Source organism: Pyrus communis, chromosome 11 (genome assembly GCF_041283825.1).
Source record: "Pyrus communis isolate YQ-2024b chromosome 11, ASM4128382v1, whole genome shotgun sequence".
Classification (NCBI taxonomy): Eukaryota; Viridiplantae; Streptophyta; class Magnoliopsida; order Rosales; family Rosaceae; genus Pyrus; species Pyrus communis.
Genome location: NC_142575.1, coordinates 24,023,063 through 24,044,094, shown reverse-complemented (window position 1 = coordinate 24,044,094; position 21,032 = coordinate 24,023,063). Strand labels below are relative to the sequence as shown.

Genomic DNA, 21,032 nt, shown 5'->3' with positions numbered 1-21,032 from the left:
GTAAATATTTTAAGCATTAACAAATCTCACATTTCCCCATGAGATTTTGAGGGAATTGAATTAAAATTTTACATGGAATCTATACAAATAAACTCCATACAAATGGGGAAAAAATACTGTAAACTAATAGGGATGTATTCAATTGAGAATTTGCAAGACTTTAATGGATTTATAAATCCATGGATTTTTATAGAGTTTAATTGATTTGTAGAGATTTCATATAAATTTTTTATTCAATTCCCTCAAAATCTCATAGTGAGAGGTAAGATTTATGGATGCTTAAAATATACTACGAAATCTCTCTAATTCCCTCTAATTCCTCAACTTTCTCAAATTCTTTAAAATCAATTTCTAATTGAATATATCTGGAATGTTATAAACTTCTTTAAAATCCTAATTGAATACACCCGGATTTCTAAGGATTTTAATAAACTATCTTAAAATTCTGATTGAATACACTTTGAATTTCAGAGAATCACTTAAAATTCTAATTGAATACCCCTAGATTCGTTAAAAGAATTAAAATCCCTCAAAATCCCATTTGAATTTCGGGTGTATTCAATTAAAAATTGATTTTAAAGAATTTGAAAAAGTTGAGGAATTCGAGGGAACTTGAGAGATTTCACAATGTGTTTTAAGCATCTACAAATCTCATCTCTTCCTATGAGATTTTCGAGGGAATTGAATCAAAATTTTACATAGAATATCTACAAATCAATTAAACTCCATAAAATTCTATGGATTTATAAATCCATTAAAATTTCTCAAATTCTCAATTGAATACACTCTCCTAAAGCATAACTTGATTTCGTCATAGTGGGAAAATAAACAATTTTACAAAGTAATTGTTACTTGAATTCCTCATAGTGGGCAAAGAAAAAATAAATTTACGAAGTAATTGCTGTGGGATCAAAATTCCATTGAAATCAATGCCACAAATAAAATTAATACATATTCCAGAAAGTGCTATACCAAAAAGCCCCCCTTGCCTGCAGAGCACATAACCCAGAACGCCAACAACCAAAAACGGGATATGTCATTGATTTTTTTCTATCCTTTTCTGTTTGGAATGAATGGAAACCACATGGTAAATTCTTGAAAATGAAAAATGGTTGCCCTTCGATTATTCATCTCTAAATATTGGTGGTACATGAGTAGTTACTGTCGAATCTCAATCTCCCACTAAAGTGAGATCAGATCGTGGAAATCCTTAAGAGAAAACTACTAACTTGTTTGAGTTTTTTCTCCGTCATCTTTGAAGGTTGAACACATAACCTTTTTTTTTTCCTTATTATGTTTCCTATAAAATTGAGTCATAAGCAAGATAGTCCTTAAGATTGGTACAACTCCACATTTTGGTCCCTGAGATTTAAAATTGATAGAAGTGTTCCTTGAGTTTACTCACCATCAATCATTTTAGTCATTTCGTTAAAAATCTCCATTCAATAAGGATCAAAATGACAAAAAATACCCTCAATTTTTATCAAATTATTTTGGCCCATTGTTTATAAAATTTTGAGGGTATATTTGTCATTTTGAACTTTATTTAAAAAAAAAATTCACAGAATGACCAAAATAATTAATGATGGGTAAATTCAAGAACCACTTCTACTGATTTCAAATCTCAGGTACGGATCAAAATGAGAAATTATGCCAATACCATAGACGATTTTGACTAATGTCTATACTGAAGAGAAATGTGAGATCTAGATGAGGATAAGAATATCATGTAACTATTTGAAATGAATTGGAATGATAACTTCTTCGTGCCAACAAAATTAAAACAAAATAAATAAAGTCACTACAAGGTTTTATTGCTATTCCACCCTATGAAATCATTGCCTCCTTACCTACATCCATTATTCATTGGCCCTCAACACTAAACCCCTGTCTTCGTCCACCCAAACCAAAATTCCCAACCCAAAGCAGTGAATATAACTCACCAACAAACAAAGTAAATCATATCATAAATTAACAACCAAGAAAAAGGAGATCTATTATTCTGCTCAGAGCCACAACATTGGAATTTAAAAATTAAAAAAAAAAAAAATGTAGGAGTGTGGATTTTGGTCATGCCACACAAAGGCTAACCTTAATAATTTAGTATAGAATTTGTGATAAATTGGCGTCGAATTTAAGATTTTATTAACTTACAAATAAAGATGATTATCACTCAATTGTAATATGTAAACTTGAACACATAAAAAAACCAACAAAACAAAATTGATATTGAATTCGTGATAATTTGGTGTCGAATTTAGGACACCGTTTGACTTTGACATAAAAATAAAAAGAACAAAAAATAATCATTTTGCAAAATAACATAAAACATTTAGGGCCTGTTTGGTATCATATTTAAAATTTTTATCATTTCTCAAAACATTTTTTGAAAACAATTTTATTTAAGACTTAAAAACTTGATTGGTTTGCGATTTAAAAATTTTAAATCTTACAACTTAAACTAGATAAAGAGATCTAAAAAGAGGAGTCGCAGGAGAGGGAGAAACAGGAGAGAGGAGGAAAGAAAATAAGACATGATTGAAGGAAAGAGAAAGAAGAGAGGTTCAGACAAGATTGAGAGGAAGAGGAGTGAGAAAAAGAATCGAGAGAATGAAGAGAACTAATTGGAGGAGCGACGAAAAGGTAAAAAAAAGAGGAGAGAGAAAGAAGAAAAGATAGAGAGATAGATTTAGAATGAAAGGGGATGAGGGAGAGAAAAGAAATGAGTAAGTTTAAATTTAAAATCTCTAAAAACTCACTTTTTATGTTTTTATATAATATACTATATTTTTGAGTTAATTTTTTAAAATAGTCATACCAAACATGTTTTTAAGGTCTAAAACTTGAAATTTTTTTTTCAATTTAAAAAATTAGATTCAAATAAAATACCAAACATGTTTTTAGATTTGGAACACGATGGAAAAGCCGAAAAGGGAAGAAACGAAAATTCATAATTTACGAAACTTGAAAAAAAAAAAAAAGGGGGGGGAGGATGAGAATGATAAAAGGAAGAAGCAAAGAAATCGAGTCCGGGTCGGTTTGTGGGGGCAACAGAAGCTACACTAATCGAGAAAGGAAGGAACAAAGAAACCAAAGAAAAAGAAACAACCAAAATACCCTATTTCTTTTCTTTGACCCGGAAAAAAGTAAAATAATAATAATAATAATCCCAGAAACCAAAAACCAAAAAAATCAGAAAAATCATTATTATTTATATATTTTTTGTGTAGAAGAGAAGGTGGTGCTGGTGCCATCCAGTTCTTCTCCCACCCATCCCTCTAAGCAAACCTTCCCCCATATACTCTCTCTCTCCCTCTCTCTCCTCTTCCTATCTCTGCAAAACCCATCTTTCAATTTTCCCAATCCAAATCTCTCAAACACCCAATTCTTTCTATGACCATCAGACTCTAAAAAGCCCGATTCTTGGCCATGAGGAGGGGAAGAGGAGCCGCTACGAGACCCGCAGCGCCGCCGGCCGAACCCACCGGATCCAGACCCTGTATTGGAAAAGAGGTTCGGTACCGAGGGGTTCGGAAAAGACCGTGGGGCCGGTTTGCTGCCGAGATCCGTGACCCGTGGAAGAAGACCCGGGTCTGGCTCGGCACCTTCGACTCAGCTGAAGACGCCGCCCAAGCCTACGATGCCGCCGCTCGTATCCTCCGCGGCCCCAAGGCCAAGACCAACTTCCAGATCTCATGTGCTTACCCTTCCTTTTACAACAACCCTACCGACCCGGCTATCGAGGCTAAGCTTTTTGGGTCGGGTTACGGGTTTCAGGACCATCCGGCTGTAGATCCGCAGAGACCCGCATCCAGCAGCCTGAGCTCCACCGTGGAGTCGTTCAGTGGGCCCCGGCCGCCGCTTCAATCGACGACGGTCGCTGCCGAGTTGACGCGGCGGAAACGACAGCCGAGGACGCCGCCCGTGGTTCCCGAGGACTGCCACAGCGACTGCGACTCGTCTTCATCGGTAGTAGAGGACGACGGGGATTTCGTCGCGTCGTCGTCGTTTCGCAAGGCCCCGCTGCCCTTCGATCTAAATTTCCCACCGTTGGATGTGGATGGGGAGTCGGGCGGTGGGGTGGACGGTCAGGATCTTCGATGTACGGCTCTATGCCTCTGATTGTTCGTTGTTATTTTAATGCCGTTGATCGTTTGATGAAGCATTATGATCGATGATTCAATTTTTTCACTTCTAAAAAAAATCTAAATTTTCTCCTTTTATTTTTGTTGTATGATGACAAGCATGGTGTTTGATGAGAATTACTTTTTCAATTTTCTCATTTTATAAACCAAAAAAAAAAAAAAAAAACAATTGAGAATCTTGTTTTTATGTAACCCTCATTAGGATTTGTGCACGATTATTGTTCTGGGTTTTTTTAATATAAAAGTGTTATTGACATTTTAAAAATCTCATTCTACACGTTTCGTGTATTTTTGTTTTCAAATATAGAAAGTTTGGAAGGTAAAATGAGATTTTTGAAGTGTTAATAACGATTTCTTTTAATATATTACAAAGCGATATTACTAATCTAAGTTACAGTGTTTCAATCCGGAACGTGACGATTGATCTGGGTTTCTTGAGTCTTACCAAGCAGTTGATATTGTTGTAGAAAAGGTTTAATGTATGATTGAGTTGCTAATTTTGTAGTTCGTCTAGTTTTGATTTCATTGTCTATGTTTAGAAAGGGGTTGAATTTGGAAGGGCAGATTTGGGGAAAGCAAAAGAGAAGGCAAAGAATGTTTGGTATGCGTAATGTGTCACCATTTCTATACGAACCTCATTTCCTCATAACCTTTTTTTTGTTTTGTTTATAATGGAGTAAAATGAATCATTGGCCTAAGTAAGTTTTCCATATGGATGTGATTTTGTGTCTCTTAATTTTAGCTCAATAGAAGCTTTCGTTCCTGAACTAAAAGTTTGTAAGTATTGGTTTCTGAACTTGTAATAACATGAAGGAATAGGTCTTTTAGTTACCTTTGTTAGAACTTTTATTTATATTTTTGCCCCCTTTAAACTCTATTTTGAATGAAAATTTTAACGGAGTTATTATTGTTCCACATTCTAACAAGTTCATGAATCAAAACTTATGAATTTTTAGTCTTGTAGCTCCAATTGAGCCAAAGTTCACGACCATTGCTTTAATTTTCTCGATTTTGTTCATTGAGAAGAAATTAATCTTCGGTTCAATTATGTCATAAATGTGAAAATTTGGGGCTTATTCTAAGCAGGAGGAGGATTCTCTTCTTTCCTAATCTCTCTTCTTTCCTCCCCTCTTACTTGAACCATTATAATTAAGACATGTTAATATTTTATATTTATTTTTAATAGAGAGAAAAAAATAAAATACAAAGTGTGAGCGGAGAGTAGAGAAACGGATGAGAATAGATGGGGAAAAAATCATACTCCCTTAACCTTGTGTTGAATGCGCCTTCATGTTGACATGTCTTGGAGTGTAAAGTAAAACCCATTATTCATGTTATAGTTTACTCAAAATTTTCACTTAGGTACTATATTGATACTTAAAAAAATGTCATTATGCATTTGTTCTTTGGTAAATTTGTAAATTCTCTTTGTATAAAATGCGAGGAGTGCATAATGAGTTTTGTGAAGGGGCAAGCAATAGCAGCTCCCTTCTCACTTATGTTAATATAAGGTATTTTTTGTTACATTTTCATCCGAATAGATTAATTTGTTATCACTTTAGTTCAATCCGTCAATTTGGCAAATTTTTTTATCCAATTTTAATCTTCCCATTATAAAACCCAAGCTAAAAGGAATTTTACCTCATTTGACAGACTGGACTAACAATGCTAACATAATGAAACTACAAACACAATAGTACAACAGAAAAGCTAGGAGGATGATGATGACGATGGTAGAAACTTGAGTAAATTAGAAGGACAGGATGATGGTACAAACTTGAGTAAACTTGAAGGGTTATTAGTGCAGTTCAGCATGTTGCTTAGTAGGAGGGCCAAGGCATGGAAAAGGAGTCAACAAAATTGCACGGCAGTCACTCAAAATTAGTGGAGGCTATCTTTGAACTTGGACTTTTACAAATTCAAAGACCCTTGAACTTGGACTTTGAATTTTTCATACGCAAATAGTAAGAGAAGGGGAAAGGACCTTATTTATGCCTATGCCCCTAAAACTCAATCATTCTCTCGTTTTGCTCAATGAAACTCAAAATGTATCCGTAATCTTTGAAACTTAATTTTTTGTTACACTTGGTCCATATGCCATTCAATTTTGTTAAAATTTTCGTTTGGTTTGTTGACATGGCATGCATGTGACCTACACATCCATTGAAATAACACCATGTGGAAAAAGAAAATAAATCAATTTATAAATCCAAGAACTGAAAAAAGTTGTGACAAATTGTGACAAATTAAACCCGAAGGCTTCATTTGATGGATTAGATGAGATAAGTTGTGACAAATTAAAATCTTGAGTCCAGTTCGTTGTTTGTTGTGTCAAAATGTAAGTAGACAAGACTGGATATGATAGGTTATGAATCCACAATAAAATATGTTATCTAGCCTAATCCAGTTATATCCCCAAAGCTCAATCTCATTCATCACACCAAACGGAACCTAAAGCCTCGCCCTTCCCCCAAACACCAGCATCATCCCTTCCCAAATCCCTCATGTCGCTGCCCACTCTTGCCGTCCCAACCCAGGCCTCCCATATCCATACTCGCCTTAGATGTGATTTTGACAAAGGAGGGAGATGCTGATGAGCGGAGTGGGAGGAGGGTGGGTTTGCTGGCTTTCCATTTTTTTCTCTTTAAGTTTTAATGTATTTTTAACGTCAATAATGTTATTCTTACTATATTTTTGTACCATAATTATATATCACCTTAGGTGGCATCTGATGTGGACAGTCACATCATCTAAATTAAATTAACATTTAATTTCAAAATGTTAATCAATAATTAATAAAAAGATTGTTAATTAAATGATGATTGTGATATACGAGGAGTCTCTTTTTTCCACCTAAGATTATTTAAGTGTTTTAATTAATAAAAAGATTGAAATTAAATTATGTAGTTTATCCAGCTCATCTGCCACATAAGGTGGTAAATAAATGTGGTATACAATTATGGTAAGAAAAACATTACTCTTTTAACGTTTTCAAAGTGATAAATGATTTTTTTTATTAAATTTATCCATGTGGAGATGACATGGTCAACATGTCAGCCAAACAATGGGCCTTATATTTATCACAGAACGTTTAACGGAAGTGATGGAATAAGACAAGGTGAGGCAAGGTTAACTTTCACATAATTAAGTGACACATTTTGAATTTTATAGGGCAAAATGAGAGGAAGATTGAGTTCCGTCTTAAGCTTAAATAAGTTTACGTCATGCATTTGAAATTCCAAGCTTGATAATCAGGTTGTAGGTTAAAACGATTCATTGACCCTTAAAAAAGGAAGTAGAAGGGGTTTGGATTTGCAAGTCAACGCAATTCGAACCCCATAGGTTAAATTGGTTTATTAATGTATGGTAATGGTACCTAACAATATATGTATTGTGATTGATACTTCAAAAAACTCATAATGCATTTTAAACTTTCTATATTTAGAAATAAAAACACTCTTATAATAGTTACCAACAATACAATAGGCAATTACTCCAGCTTGGGGCTGGTGGCAACTTCTCTCCCCATATTTCTAGCTTTTTCCTTTTTCTTCTCATAGATTGTTGCATATTCATTTTTTTCGTCTTAATATTTCACAGCAAGAAGAGAAATATTAATGAGGTTATTTTTTCGTCTTAATATTAATGAGGTTATTTGTGAGCCTTTCTTAACCAGTATTTTAATTCACAGCAAGAAGAGAAGTTTTTAAACCTGCGTTGAGGCTTGGAAATGGCTGGAGGACCTCGAATTTCGTCGGAAACCATTGGATTTCAGAAACGGTGCACCCTCATCTTTGCCTCGCTTAGCTCTGTCGCTTGATCTGAGCTATGGGTTTTGTAGTTGGGGCCAAAGTGAGTTGATTGGTGGTGGTGGATTATGTCGATTGAACAGGTACGACGAAATCGCCGTCAAAGAAGCTTGGGAAAATTGGAGCTTTGCTCTGCCACGACAGGTGGCCAAACGAAATGATGCTAGGTGGAAAAGGAAGTCGTGATGACCGGCGATGCCGGAACTCGTCAGAAACGATGTCGAAAAATTACCCATGCAACCGGGTCATTCGCAGAGAACCGGGTTGTCGGGTTGCCAATTCAGGGGGAAGGGGTTCTCTCCTACATTCTTGGGCCTTTTACAAATAGAGGTGCAAATGATCATTTTGCCCTATCTTTGCTTGCTTATTTCTCCTCCGTTATAACATTGATATGGTTTTCGCTTGCACATTTGTGGAATTGAGCTCTACTTGAAAGTATTAATACTGACTCCGAAGGGTCTACGAATTTTTAATGACTATTTACGAGAAAAAAAAAAACTTTGTAACTAGTCAACTAAAATTCACAAGCTAGATTAGAGGAAATGGGAAATTTAGGAACTAATGAGCTGGATTTGGCTGAAAAAATGGTCGGAAAATCTGCCCATGAGCAGGGTCAGATCGCTAATGGAAGAGGGCTAAACGGTTAACCCACGAGCTAGGGTTCTATATGGGGAAAGTTGCTCCAACCCTTTGGGGGCCTACTATATATGAAGGTGTCAAATGACATAAATGCCCCTAACATTGATTTCTTATAACTTTTTCATTAAAACTCCGTTTAGCGAAAGATTTTCATCTACACACTTGTGGATCGAGCTCTGTCTAAAAAGTCACAGAGTGACCCCAAAAGATCTATAGATTTTTATTTGCTAGTGACAAAAAGTCGAACTTAAATAACTAACAAAAGCATCTAAAATTAATGTAAATAAAATAAAATCATAGAAACACAAAATCTGTAACTGAATAATGAAGTGTGGTGACAAAATTTCACATTCTTCTCCCTTAAAAATAGTTTAGTCACCTAAACTTGGTGTACTTGTGATCGTGTCAAGCTCTGCCTTGTCCCCCGAAGCGGAAAGTGCACAAACTGTAGTAACTATCTGTGAATTGCCTTGCAGTGCTTTGATACTATGGGATCCTTTATGTTGACCTACTCCAAGTTGTCTACCACTCTATTGCCCCGATCCTATACTGAATCAAGTTCGATGATTATCGAGTTAGCCTACTTTTCGCTAAAAGTGCAACTGAGCCACTAACACTAGTTGTTAATCCACTCGTAAGCCTATGCTAATTTAGGAAAGTAAACTAGTAGCTAGTTAGATTAGAGGAAATGGGAAATTTAGGAACTAATGAGATAGAAATGCCCCGAAAATTGGTCGGAAGATCTGCCTAAAAACAGGATCAAATCGCTGGTCTAGAAGGGCTAAACTGGTCAACCCACGAGCTAGGGTTCTAAATGAAGAAAGGCTGCTCCAGCTCTTTTGGGGCGTACTATATATGAAGGTGTTAAATGACATAAATGCCCTAACTTTGATTGCTTATAACTTCTTCGCTAAAACTTCGTTTCACTAACAATTTTTTTCTACACGCTCATGGAATTGAGCTCTGTCTAAAAAGTCCAATAGTGACCCCAAAAGGTCTACAGATTTTTATTGGCCAGTGATAAAAATTTGAACTTAAATAAAAAACCAAAACCTCTAAAATTAACAAAATAGAATAAAATCGTAGAAACACGACATACGATAATGGAATAGTGATATATGATGAAGGAATTTTAACATCTTTCCCCCTTAAAAACAGTTTAGTTCCCTAAACTCAGTGTACCTGTGATCATGTTAAGCTTCGCCTAGGCCCCCAAATCGAAAAGTGCACAAACTCTAGCAACTCTATGTGAACTACCATGCGGTGCTCTGTTGCTATGAGATCCCTTATGTTGACCTCCTCCAAGTTGTCTACGACTCTACTACTCGATCTTATACTGAATTGAGTCCAATGATTATCTAGTTAGCCTATTCTGCATTGATGGTCCAACTAAGCGACCAACATTAGTTGTTGATCCGCTCGTGGCGATAGTTGCCGCCTGTGGGTAACTTAGGAAAGCCAACTAGTAGCTACTAGCTAGATTGGAGGACATGGGAAATTTAGGAACTAATGAAACTACGTTTGAAATTAGTTAAATCATTAGGTAACAATTGCTGAGATGGATATAAATTCCAAGGACCAAAATCAATATTCAATCTTACATTTGGTTTTAATGAGAATTAGATTTTATTCAAGAATTTTAATTATACCGCTTTTTAGTTACTTTCTTCACATTGTCCTCACTCTATTTACCTTGTATGATAAGAAAGCAAAAGCGTTCTTTCTTTCTCTCTCTCTCTCTCTCTCCCTTAATTTCTCTCTCTAGAAACCCAAATTCAGAGCCTCTTCTCCAGTTGCAACTTTCAGCCGTCGCCCCTTGCTCTTGCTCGGGGTAGGTGGCAACCCCGTTACCTCCTCCTTTTTCCAGTCTCCATTCTTCCTTCCTCCTTCTCTTTTTCTCTCCTTCACTTCTTTGCCTTTTTCTTCTTTTCCTCCCCTCTCATTGTCTCTACTTCATCCTCTTCCCTGCATCCATCTCTTCCTTTCTTCATTCTAGTCTCATTCTTTCATTTTTTTCCCTATTCTCTCTGAGTTTATCTCAGTTTTCGTTGAGCTGGTCTCAACTATCCTCTGAGCTTGTCTCAGATCTGGGTTTTATGCCTTTATCTGGCATCTTTTGCCTAATTTTACTGCTTTCTATCTTTTAACTTTCTGTCATCCCTCCTCGTTAGATGTGATACTACATCCCCAACCCACCATGTACACGGATAGGCGGGCTTCGATTGGGAGAAGGATATCAAATCTATTACCCTCATTCACATCCTATCCCCCAACCGGCATTTGCCAGATCCCCATTGAGGCCAATTGTTGGGTGTTTTATATATCCCTTAACTTCACCCTCTAGTGTTTTACATATCCCCTTAGCTTCACCCTTTACCTATATAATACTTTGTTTGTATATATTTGCAGGGGTTCGTGAAAAGAATTTGGGTCTGATGTCTATTTCTCAGTTCGGAGTTTGGTTTCATCCGAGGATGTGACGACGATGGCGATGTGGTCTTTGCTGCTGGAGATTAGGTTTTTTATTTTCTGTTTTCTACTACCTTCGAGCCTAAGCTTATGTGGGCCTCCTGTTGTATCTTGGATTGTTGCTCTCATTTTGCTTGAGCCTTTTACTTTCCCTATATTTGTTTACCTGATCATTTTTGGGCCTTGTACTAGTTCTTATTTTAATGAAAGTTGGCTTTCTGTTAAAAAAAAAAAAAACTTGTATGATAAGAACTGACTACCACCCCTTCTATTTCCTATTCATTTCTCGCTCGGCGATTGATTGCTCTCTTTCTCTCTTATTTTGTTTTTCTTTCTTCCTAAAGTGTAAGTGTTTGATTCAATGTGTGAATGAATGTTGTGAGCTTAAATTTCTTATTATGAACTTCACCTAATCATCTATGTTCCCACAGGCATGTAATGAATAGGTTTATTGTCATTTAATAGTAATTTATTCAAGCTTGTTGGTTTGTGGTTATGGGTTGATTGAGTTAGCTGTGAGATAGCTGCCAAGACCACCAAGTGCGTATGCAAAGATTCATCTGTCAAAGAGTTTCATATGAATGCACTCTTTATACTGGTGTTATAGTTGATGATAGAGAAACTATTTACTTAAATTATATTTTGTAAATCATATGATTTGACAGTTGAATTTCTACTTTTGTAGACCACATGATTTGACAGTTGAATTTCTTCTTTAGAGTGGTTTTCAAAATATAATTTAAGAAAATAATCTCCTCGTTAATGGCCTAATTGACTTCGACAAAAAAAGAGTAAATTGTAGCAACGATCCCTCAACTAAAAATTTATTACCATTAGTCTCTTAACTCATCAAAACGTGCAGTTATGATCATTTTCGTCAACTCCGTTAGAACTTCGATCAAAATGAGTCATGTGTCATGCACGTGAGGCTAAATCAAGAGACAAATATGGAAAATCAAATAAGAAAAATTATATTGTCTCTCAACTTTAATTCAATTAGAGCAATAGTCCCACAACTTTAACTCAATTGGAGTAATGACCTCTTAACTATAACCCAATTGTAGCAATAATCCTTCCAACATAACTCATTTTGACATAATTTTGACGGAGTTGACGAAAAGAACCATTGCTACACGTTTTGATGAGTGGAGTGACCAATGATAATGAATTTTTAGTTGAGAGACCATTGATACAATTTACTCACAAGAAAAAAGGTGAGTAAATTGTAGCAATGGTTCTGTAACTTTAATTAAATTGGAGCAATGGTCCCTTAACTAAAAATCCATTACCATTGGTCCCTCAACTCATCAAAATGTGTAGCTATGATCATTTTCGTCAATTTCGTTAGAATTTTGTCAAAATAAGTTATGTTGGTCCATTGCTACAATTAGGGTCCATCAACTCATCAAAACGTGTAGCTATAATCATTTTCGTCAACTTCATCAGAATTTTGTCAAAGTGAGTTATGTTGGAAGGATTATTGCTATAATTGAGTTAAAGTTGAGGGACTATTGCTCTAATTGAGTTAAAGTTGAGGAACCATTTCTCTAGTTAAATTAAAGTTGAGGGATCAGTGGTAATGAATTTTTAGTTGAAAGACCATAACTGCACATTTTGATGAGTTAATTGGACCAATGATAATGAATTTTAAGTTAAAGAATCATTTCTCCTGTTAAGTTAAAATTAAAGAACCATTGCTATAATTTACTCAAAAAATGTCGAAATGAATTTTCTTTTTGTCGTAAACTGATAGCTTACAATAGACTGACAGGAAAATAATAAAGAAAAGGAAAAATGTAAAATGGATTCCTGGCCGCACGATCAGCGTGAACGGTCAGGACTAAACGGTGCAGAGTGAGATCTGAATCGCTAAACCCTAAAAAACACGCTCAACCCTGAAAACTTCCTTCGCATTGCGCAGCTGCTTTGGCTCCTCCTTCCTCTTCCCCTTTACGCTTCTACTTCATCTGCCCCAACTCCAAGGTAACTCTTCTCTCCTCTCTCTCTCTCTATCCCGCTCTCTGTTTCTCCTTCCTTCCCTCCCTCTCTCTCTCTACTGCTCTCTGTCTGTCTGTCTCTCTCTCAGTGTTCCGTTTCTTTTTGCAAATTAATTTCTTATCTTGCTTGATTTGTTCAGTGAATCTAATTAAATCTAAATCTATTGTTTTACTTGAATTGTTTAATTGATTGCAGAATGTTGGTTTTAATTCGAATTAGGGTTTACGTTTAATTTTTCTACATTCAAATTGGGGATTTCTGTCATTTCGGAACTTTGCAACTCCAATATTCATGTATTTATATAACATGTAGTTAAGTGCCGAATCGATTATCTTTTTTTTTTGTTTTATCTTAATGTATAGATTAGAATAGAAAAGGTTTGGTAGATTAGAATTCTAATTTCTGTTTCTCCACTGAAATTTGAGGACTTAATTTGAATGGTTTTCAATTAAAATTTTTTACTTGTTCTTATAAATTCATCCCTTTTTTTGTTTGATCTGAATAAGAATAATTCTCTACTGGAATTACACATTTTTATTATCAAATTGTGACAGCATGACTGCCCAAACTCAGGAAGAGCTCCTTGCTGCCCAACTCGAACAGCAAAAAGTTAATGTAATCTCTCTCTCTCTCTACACACACACACACACACACACACACACATATATATATATATATATATTCATTTCTCGTTGATTTTAATGGGGTTCATGCGCAATTTACCAACTGTTTCAATTGAGTAGAGGCATGTTTTATGTGATATTTTTCTTATTTGCCTTATGCATTAGGTTAAATTGGAAAGATTTAACTGTCGAAGTGTGATTTTATTTGTTGCGTGTTCGCTTTTTACTGGGATGCTGTTTGATTTTTTGTATCCAGTGACCAACAAATGTGAAATGGATTCCTACCAAGTGAAATCAGCTGTAACCCCAAGAAGGGTTTAGCTTTTATGAATTGCTATTTTGTTGTCGGCCTTTTGGAATTAGTATGGTGTCTATCTTTAATGGAGTCATATCCAGTTGACTTTGCTTCTGTTGGTTATGTGGTAGCTATTAGGTTAAGTGGAAACCTTTCTTTACAATATTGGAGAAATCAACTTTGTCATTCTTTCTATATTGGTTTGGCTGGCGATGGCAACGGTTTGTTTATTTATTCATTTATTTGTATTTCAGATAATTTTCATATCATCTTAAATGAGCAGTATACCCAGGTGGAATACTGCAACACTTGTTTTTGGCTATAGATTGAGCCAGTTTGATCGGTGCTGTTGACCCGAATTTCTTTCTTAAGGTTTTTCGTTGTTTTAATTTCTGCACCTGTCATTAAGTTTGTACCAACCTGGTAATTATTCTGTTTTTTATCCTATTGGATCACTTGCAAATCGGTATTTCTATATCTATCTCATCAATTTGTATGGATGATCCTGATACCAGATACCATATCAAACAATCTTTCATCATTACTCTTTTTTGAACTTTGATCACTCATTTGACATTGTTACCTCTTTGCCCGAATTCCGTTAACAGGAGTATTTTACTTTAGTTCATGCCTCATGCCCTCAAGCATATAGGATGTTTTTTTGGTTACATTTAATTAGATGTGTTTATTTTGCATTGTCACCTTTTGACTGGGTTAGTACCAAATATGTTGACTTAATTTGGGCCCTGCTATTATGGAATCAATCCTGAACTGCAAAACATATCATAACAACTCACTAATCTAAGTTGATTTTCCTATCTACGATAGGTTAGTGGAGAAAGAATGTGGCAAGTCTTTGGAGGTTCATAATGTTCTATCTTTAACTTGTTTGCATACTTTGTCAAGTTTATGCACAATATAATGGAAGTGCGTAGGCTATGCTCGTCCTTGATATGATTTGTTCCTTACATGTGAGTTGATGTTTACTTGTGGAGGATAGTGAATAAATTCTTCAAGATGCTTCACCTTTTTCTTTTATGGGGCATGAAATTTTGAGGGAAATGGTTGTAGGATGATGAGCCGATAGTCGAGGACGAAGATGACGATGACGATGATGATGATGAAGATGATGACCAAGATGAAGATGTAGAAGGTAAATTGCACTGTGAAGACTTAAATGTGATGCTAAACTGTTTTATGATTTTCCCCTCAAATGCTCCCGCTCTTTCAAGCATATAGTTTGCTTGAAGATCTTAGTGAATGCCATCTCTAGACTGACGTAAAAGGCATAGGAAAAAGGTGGTGTTTCTGTCTTCAATTTATTATGCAGTGCTTGTCTTCTTAGTTTAGCTCATTTGTCTCTCTTTCTGGTGCCTTCTGGGAAGCAATATGCCTATATAGTGTGGTTTTGTGGCTGAAAATGTCAAAAGTTAGAGATGAGATATTGAGACAATTTTAGTAGAACTTTTTAACTGAATTCTTTTGTTTTGCCGTTAAGCCCACCTTGATAAAATAATTTTGGCTTACCCCTCCTGCTATATATAAATTGTGGGTAGTAAATGGGAAGTTGCACATTATTGTATAGCCAATTTTTTTTGCTTATCACGGGTGTAATTTGTTGTCAAAATGCCACTGTGGCAGGACAAGGAGATGCAAGTGGTAGGTCTAAGCAAAGCAGAAGTGAAAAGAAGAGTCGCAAAGCGATGTTGAAACTTGGAATGAAAGGAATTCCAGGTGTCAGCCGTGTGACTGTCAAGAAGAGCAAGAACGTAAGTGTTGATTTTTTTATCATTTATTGCTATCACGCATTTTGTGTCAGCTTGCATGAGATTGATTTATGGAATTAATGTAGTAAGGTTTGTTATTTTCAGATTCTGTTCGTGATCTCAAAGCCAGATGTTTTTAAGAGCCCTGCATCCGACACGTATGTCATTTTTGGGGAAGCAAAGATTGAGGACCTGAGCTCACAGCTTCAAACCCAGGCCGCGGAGCAGTTCAAGGCTCCTAATCTAAATACTGTGACAGCAAACCCAGAGCCATCAACTTTGGCTCAAGACGATGAAGATGTAGACGAAACTGGTGTGGAGCCCAAGGACATTGAGTTGGTGATGACTCAAGCTGGGGTTTCAAGATCAAGAGCAGTTAAGGCACTTAAAGCAGCAGACGGTGACATTGTTTCTGCCATTATGGAATTAACAAACTGAGTCGCCTTGCAGTATGTAACTTTACTTTTGATGAATTTTTCTCGTTCTTTTGCATCGTCGTCGTCGTGTCTTCTTGAGACCTTTGAAGTTCAAATTTCGGGTTTATTATTATTATTATAAAGTATTTAATGTATTGGTATGATATAACTATGTTGTGATGAATGGTTTGGATGATGTTGCATGATGTAGGATGGTAAATGGACTAGATCGGTTCAGATTGGGTTTCACCTCAATCAAATTTAAATCCATTGCTAATCATACTATCGTTGTACGGATCGTCGGATTGAATGCATCGATGTGTATTTGATAGGCGTTGGATCTGATTATAATTGGATTCATTTTCAAGCTCGGAAAATTACAGCCTCCATGTTAGGGGACATTTTCAAAAATAAGATGCCAAGATTTAAAAGCCAAGACATGACTCCCTCCATGTTTGTCCGGCACCCGGGACTAGGCTCATCAAATAGGGTGGGGCAAAATAGAGAGGAGGGTGGGACCAAAGAGTATTTTCATGTCTCTGTCATATGGTTCTGTTGGTCGGGATTCCGGACTCAAAAATTTCCCCTCCTTCACGTCGTATCATAAACCTGTTTATTTAACCAAACACATTAATTTTCCCCCTAATGAAATGTTCGTTTCCCATTCAACAAACAATTGTCTATGTTCTTCTGGTGATTAACCCCTTAATTTATACCTTAATTTATACTAGCATATTTTAACACACTCTGTGTATGAACATTTTTTATTTTTGTTTTCAAGATGGAAATGAGAGAGAGAGAATGTGGGAGTGGAAAGAGAAATTTTTATTTTTTAATATTAGAGATATGTTAGGATTATATATGGGTGATGTTTAAAATAAAAAAAACAAAATTTGGTTTGTGGGAAATTACATTACTGCTCATGATATTATTTTGTGATCGAAGACTAACTTGTCTTTTCAACTCTTTTTTGGTTTACAAGGACGGTTTTGTTAATAGGTAGTTTAGATGAATGGACCATTGAACAACTGAGCTGCCTTTCGTTTATACAAATCAAAGAATAAGGAACAATTATTCTTTTTTTGCCTTAGGGTTTTATTAGGGTTTACATTGTTCCGTAATCCTTCTAGACTAGTACTATATATAAATTCTACATTCCTCTGCAGCACTTTATAGTTTCTATTTATAACTTAAAACTCCCGAAACAACTCAAACTTAACAAATTAACCAACAAATTGAAAACCAAATATGATTAATTTATTACACAAATGTTCTGTCGCACCCTCCCTGTTATTGTTCTGTCCCCCTCCTTTCTCAAACTCACACATTAATTCAAACCAAATCAAACACGTTGAAGAAATTACTCGACATCGCATGGAAGACGACACCGTGGTCGATGAGGCCTTGTTAAACAGATCGAAGAACAAGTTCCGACGCTGCGTCTCACACGCACGAGATGAACTGCATAGCTTTAGGTCATACCTACGATGGATGTGCGTGGACCAATCCAGTGTTTGGAGGGCATGTCTTTCTTGGTTCATGTTTATCTTGTTCGGGATTGTTGTCCCGGCCGTGTCCCATTTCCTGTTCGGTTGCGCAGCCTGCGATAGCAAGCACAAGAGGCCGTACGATAGTGTGGTGCAATTGTCATTGAGCAGTGTTGCGAGCTTGTCCTTTGTTTGCCTCACAAGGTTTGTCAAGAAGTTCGGATTGCGAAGGTTCTTGTTTTTTGATAAGCTTTATGATGAGAGCGAGACGGTAAGGAAGGGGTACACAGCACAGCTCAATGTAAGTTTTACAAGCTTCATTTTCTACATTATTAATTATTTTTTGTTTTAATTTACTATTGATTAATGTCAGGTAAACCAACTTTTTAGATCAAAATTTGCAAATCATGATGTGTCGCTAATAGGAAATAAACACTTTAGTAATAATTTAATCATCAACAAACATGTTATATGATTTAATAAATTTAGTTTAAATAGTTGGTTGTCCTTACATTACCCTTTATTATATGTTATGTTTCTTTACCAATGTGCTTGCTTATGTGAGCTGTTAAGAGTTGTCGCACACTTAAATAAACGAAATACTTAGGGCTGTTTGATAACTATTTAGTTTTTTTTTTTTTTTTTTTTAATAATTGAAAACCCATTTTGTAACCATCTTCAGGTTTCAAGAAAGAAAATGAAAATAAAAAACTAAAAATTGAAAGCTAAATTTTGAAGGATAGTGCTACTCACACATTTATTTTTACCTCCCACGTACTCTTGCTATTTTTTACCATTGATCTTTTATAATTCATGCGATTCAACGCCTGAAAATTGAGAAGGGTATGTGAGAAGTAAAAATTGGCGTGTACATATCATCACTACCCACTCTGAAAATTCAAGAAAGTAGTTTCATTTTTTCAACTTTTGGTATTCAATTTTACTCTTTTGAAAACTGAAATAGTTACCAAACGGGTTTTCAATTTTGAGTTTTAAAGAAAAGTGAAAACAAAAAGTGAAAACGAAATAGTTATCAACGCCCTTTATATATCATTTTATAACATAATTCGACAATGAACAAATTTATCAAACGAAATGACTCAATTTAATTTCTTGGACTTATATAGGGTGTGGTAATTTTCTTGTAGAGATCATTGCAACTTTTATGCTTCTTTGTCATTCCAATCTTTGCCAGTGAAAGTGTGTATAAGATATGGTGGTACGCATCTGAAGCCACACAAATTCCTTTTCTGGGTAGTGTATACGTGAGTGCCGCGGTAGCCTGCGTCATGGAGTTGTGCTCGTGGCTCTACCGGACCACCGTGATTTTCCTCGTCTGCGTTCTGTTCCGTCTGATCTGCTACCTCCAAATCCTACGGCTACAAGACTTTGCAACAATGTTTGAAGTGGACTCTGATGTTGGTTCAGTGTTGTCTGAGCACCTTAGGATCAGAAGGCATCTGAGGATCATAAGCCACAGGTGCCGTGCGTTCATATTATGGTCTCTCATTTTGGTCACAGGGAGCCAGTTTGCTTTGTTGCTCATCACTACCAAGTCAAGCGCCAAGGAAAATCTCGATGTTTACAGAGCTGGTGAACTTGTGGTACGTTATATGTCGCTTTAATGTTTTCTGATTGATAAATGTTTTACTAATATAACTATTTTGTCTTTTATCTACGAGTCGAGAAATTTGAAGTTGAAATATCTTCTACCATTGGAAAAAGAAAGTATTGTTAGATCAATAGCTAGTTGGTACAACTTTGTTCATTTATTATTTAATATAGGTGTGGTTCACCTTTTATAGAATATGAGCAAGTCTTATGTCTGTTATAGAGTTGATGTGTCTCGTCCTCACACTCCCTTAATCGAGCCCAAAACTAGAGGAATATTTGTTATATAGTTGAAGTGTCTTGTCCTCATACTCTCTTAATCGAGTCGAAAACTAGAGGAATATTTGTTATATAACTTTCCTTAAACTGAAGTCAAAGCTTATATTCTGATTTGGTTTTGGTACAGTTATGCTCCATAACATTGGTTACCGGCCTCTTCATCCTACTACGCAGCGCAACCAAAATCACTCACAAGGCGCAAGCCGTCACATGTCTCGCAGCCAAGTGGCACGTCTGCGCGACACTAGACTCGTTCGATGCAGCGGCGGCTGAGATTACCAGCGGCCGAGCGCTGACTGAGGCCGTTGGTACGGAACGTGGAGAATCAGACAATGAGGAGGGTGATGCCGATGAAGATGAATTGGACAACACCAAGCTGATCCCGTCGTATGCATATAGTACCATCTCTTTCCAAAAAAGACAAGCTCTCGGTAAGCCAGTTACTTCAATGCATCAAATCGGTTAACACACATTTAAAAACTTCATGATTGTGTCATATTGATGGTACACTCGAACGTGACTAGGATCAACATAAACACGATACAATCATACGTCGAATCTCTCAACTAGAACACAACATACTTTTACACGTATGACATAGAAGAAATACACAACTTGTTTATACGTATGACGTTACTGAAACATGTATCAATCATGGTGTTGACATTTGTATTCGTGTATATTTCTTGTGCAGTTACATATTTTGAGAATAATAGAGCCGGAATCACAATTTTTGGGTTTACACTGGACCGGACCACACTTCATACCATATTTATGCTGGAGTTATCATTGGTTCTCTGGTTATTGGGAAAGACCGTCGGAATTTCTTAACAGAAAGGTCCTACATCAGACTGCCCTTGTGTTGCTAGGCCCGTGCCGGGAGAGGAATTTTGCACTGCAATTGGGGATGTATATTCATCCAATTTTCTTTCTTTCTTTCTTTTTCTCTTTTATAATTTTTATGTTTCATAGTTTGGAATTTTTTTTTTCTTGGTGAGCCTCTATTTCCTTTATCTATTTATAACTATCATTGTGTCCACATATTCACTAAAACTTCAGAGAAGTGCCGAACAAGGGATTCCTCGGCCGGTGTACAAACGGTCTAGGCCTATATTCGGAGTTTTCGGCCGCTGGACGACGACCGCTTCTTGTTCTCACCCAACCGCTTCTTTATTTTTTGTTGTTATTTTGAATTCTATACTAAAGAAGAAGCTCCTAAATCAGCACGGGACCAAATCAGCAGCATGAGAACTGTACTAACTTGACGCCAGTGACTTTCTCATGGCTCCATAGGAGAAAAAAAAGATCTGGGTCAATTTTCTAATAAATAGTAATAATTGAGGTTTTTTCGTCAAATGATAGAGCTTTTTATTAAATTTGTAATGAAATGTTTACATCATCTGCAATAATATTAAATAAAAATTCAGGAAAAAGCAAACCTCATCTATGTCTACTTATATTCTGACTTACAAAAGAAGTCACTAAATACGGCGCT

The 21,032-nt window shown here is 36.0% G+C and overlaps 3 protein-coding genes across 3 annotated transcripts; all 3 read left to right on the top strand.

Moving 5' to 3' along the window:
• Positions 1-3,036: 3,036 nt before the first annotated feature.
• Positions 3,037-4,223, top strand: LOC137742241 (ethylene-responsive transcription factor 3). The gene has a single exon (XM_068482059.2). The coding sequence runs from the start codon at positions 3,430-3,432 to the stop codon at positions 4,120-4,122; it is 693 nt and encodes a 230-aa protein (XP_068338160.1). The 5' UTR covers positions 3,037-3,429; the 3' UTR covers positions 4,123-4,223.
• Positions 4,224-12,893: 8,670 nt separating this feature from the next.
• Positions 12,894-16,440, top strand: LOC137743357 (nascent polypeptide-associated complex subunit alpha-like protein 1). Its single transcript, XM_068483237.2, has 5 exons — positions 12,894-13,045; positions 13,615-13,675; positions 15,050-15,131; positions 15,620-15,747; positions 15,850-16,440. Exons 2-5 carry the CDS (start codon positions 13,616-13,618, stop codon positions 16,180-16,182), a joined length of 603 nt encoding a protein of 200 aa, XP_068339338.1. The 5' UTR covers positions 12,894-13,045; position 13,615; the 3' UTR covers positions 16,183-16,440.
• An 86-nt stretch (positions 16,441-16,526) lies between these two features.
• Positions 16,527-20,574, top strand: LOC137743356 (uncharacterized). The gene is made up of 4 exons (XM_068483236.2): positions 16,527-17,948; positions 18,796-19,251; positions 19,665-19,968; positions 20,232-20,574. The coding sequence occupies exons 1-4, from the start codon at positions 17,409-17,411 to the stop codon at positions 20,366-20,368; spliced, it is 1,437 nt and encodes a 478-aa protein (XP_068339337.2). The 5' UTR covers positions 16,527-17,408; the 3' UTR covers positions 20,369-20,574.
• The last annotated feature ends 458 nt before the right edge of the window (positions 20,575-21,032 follow it).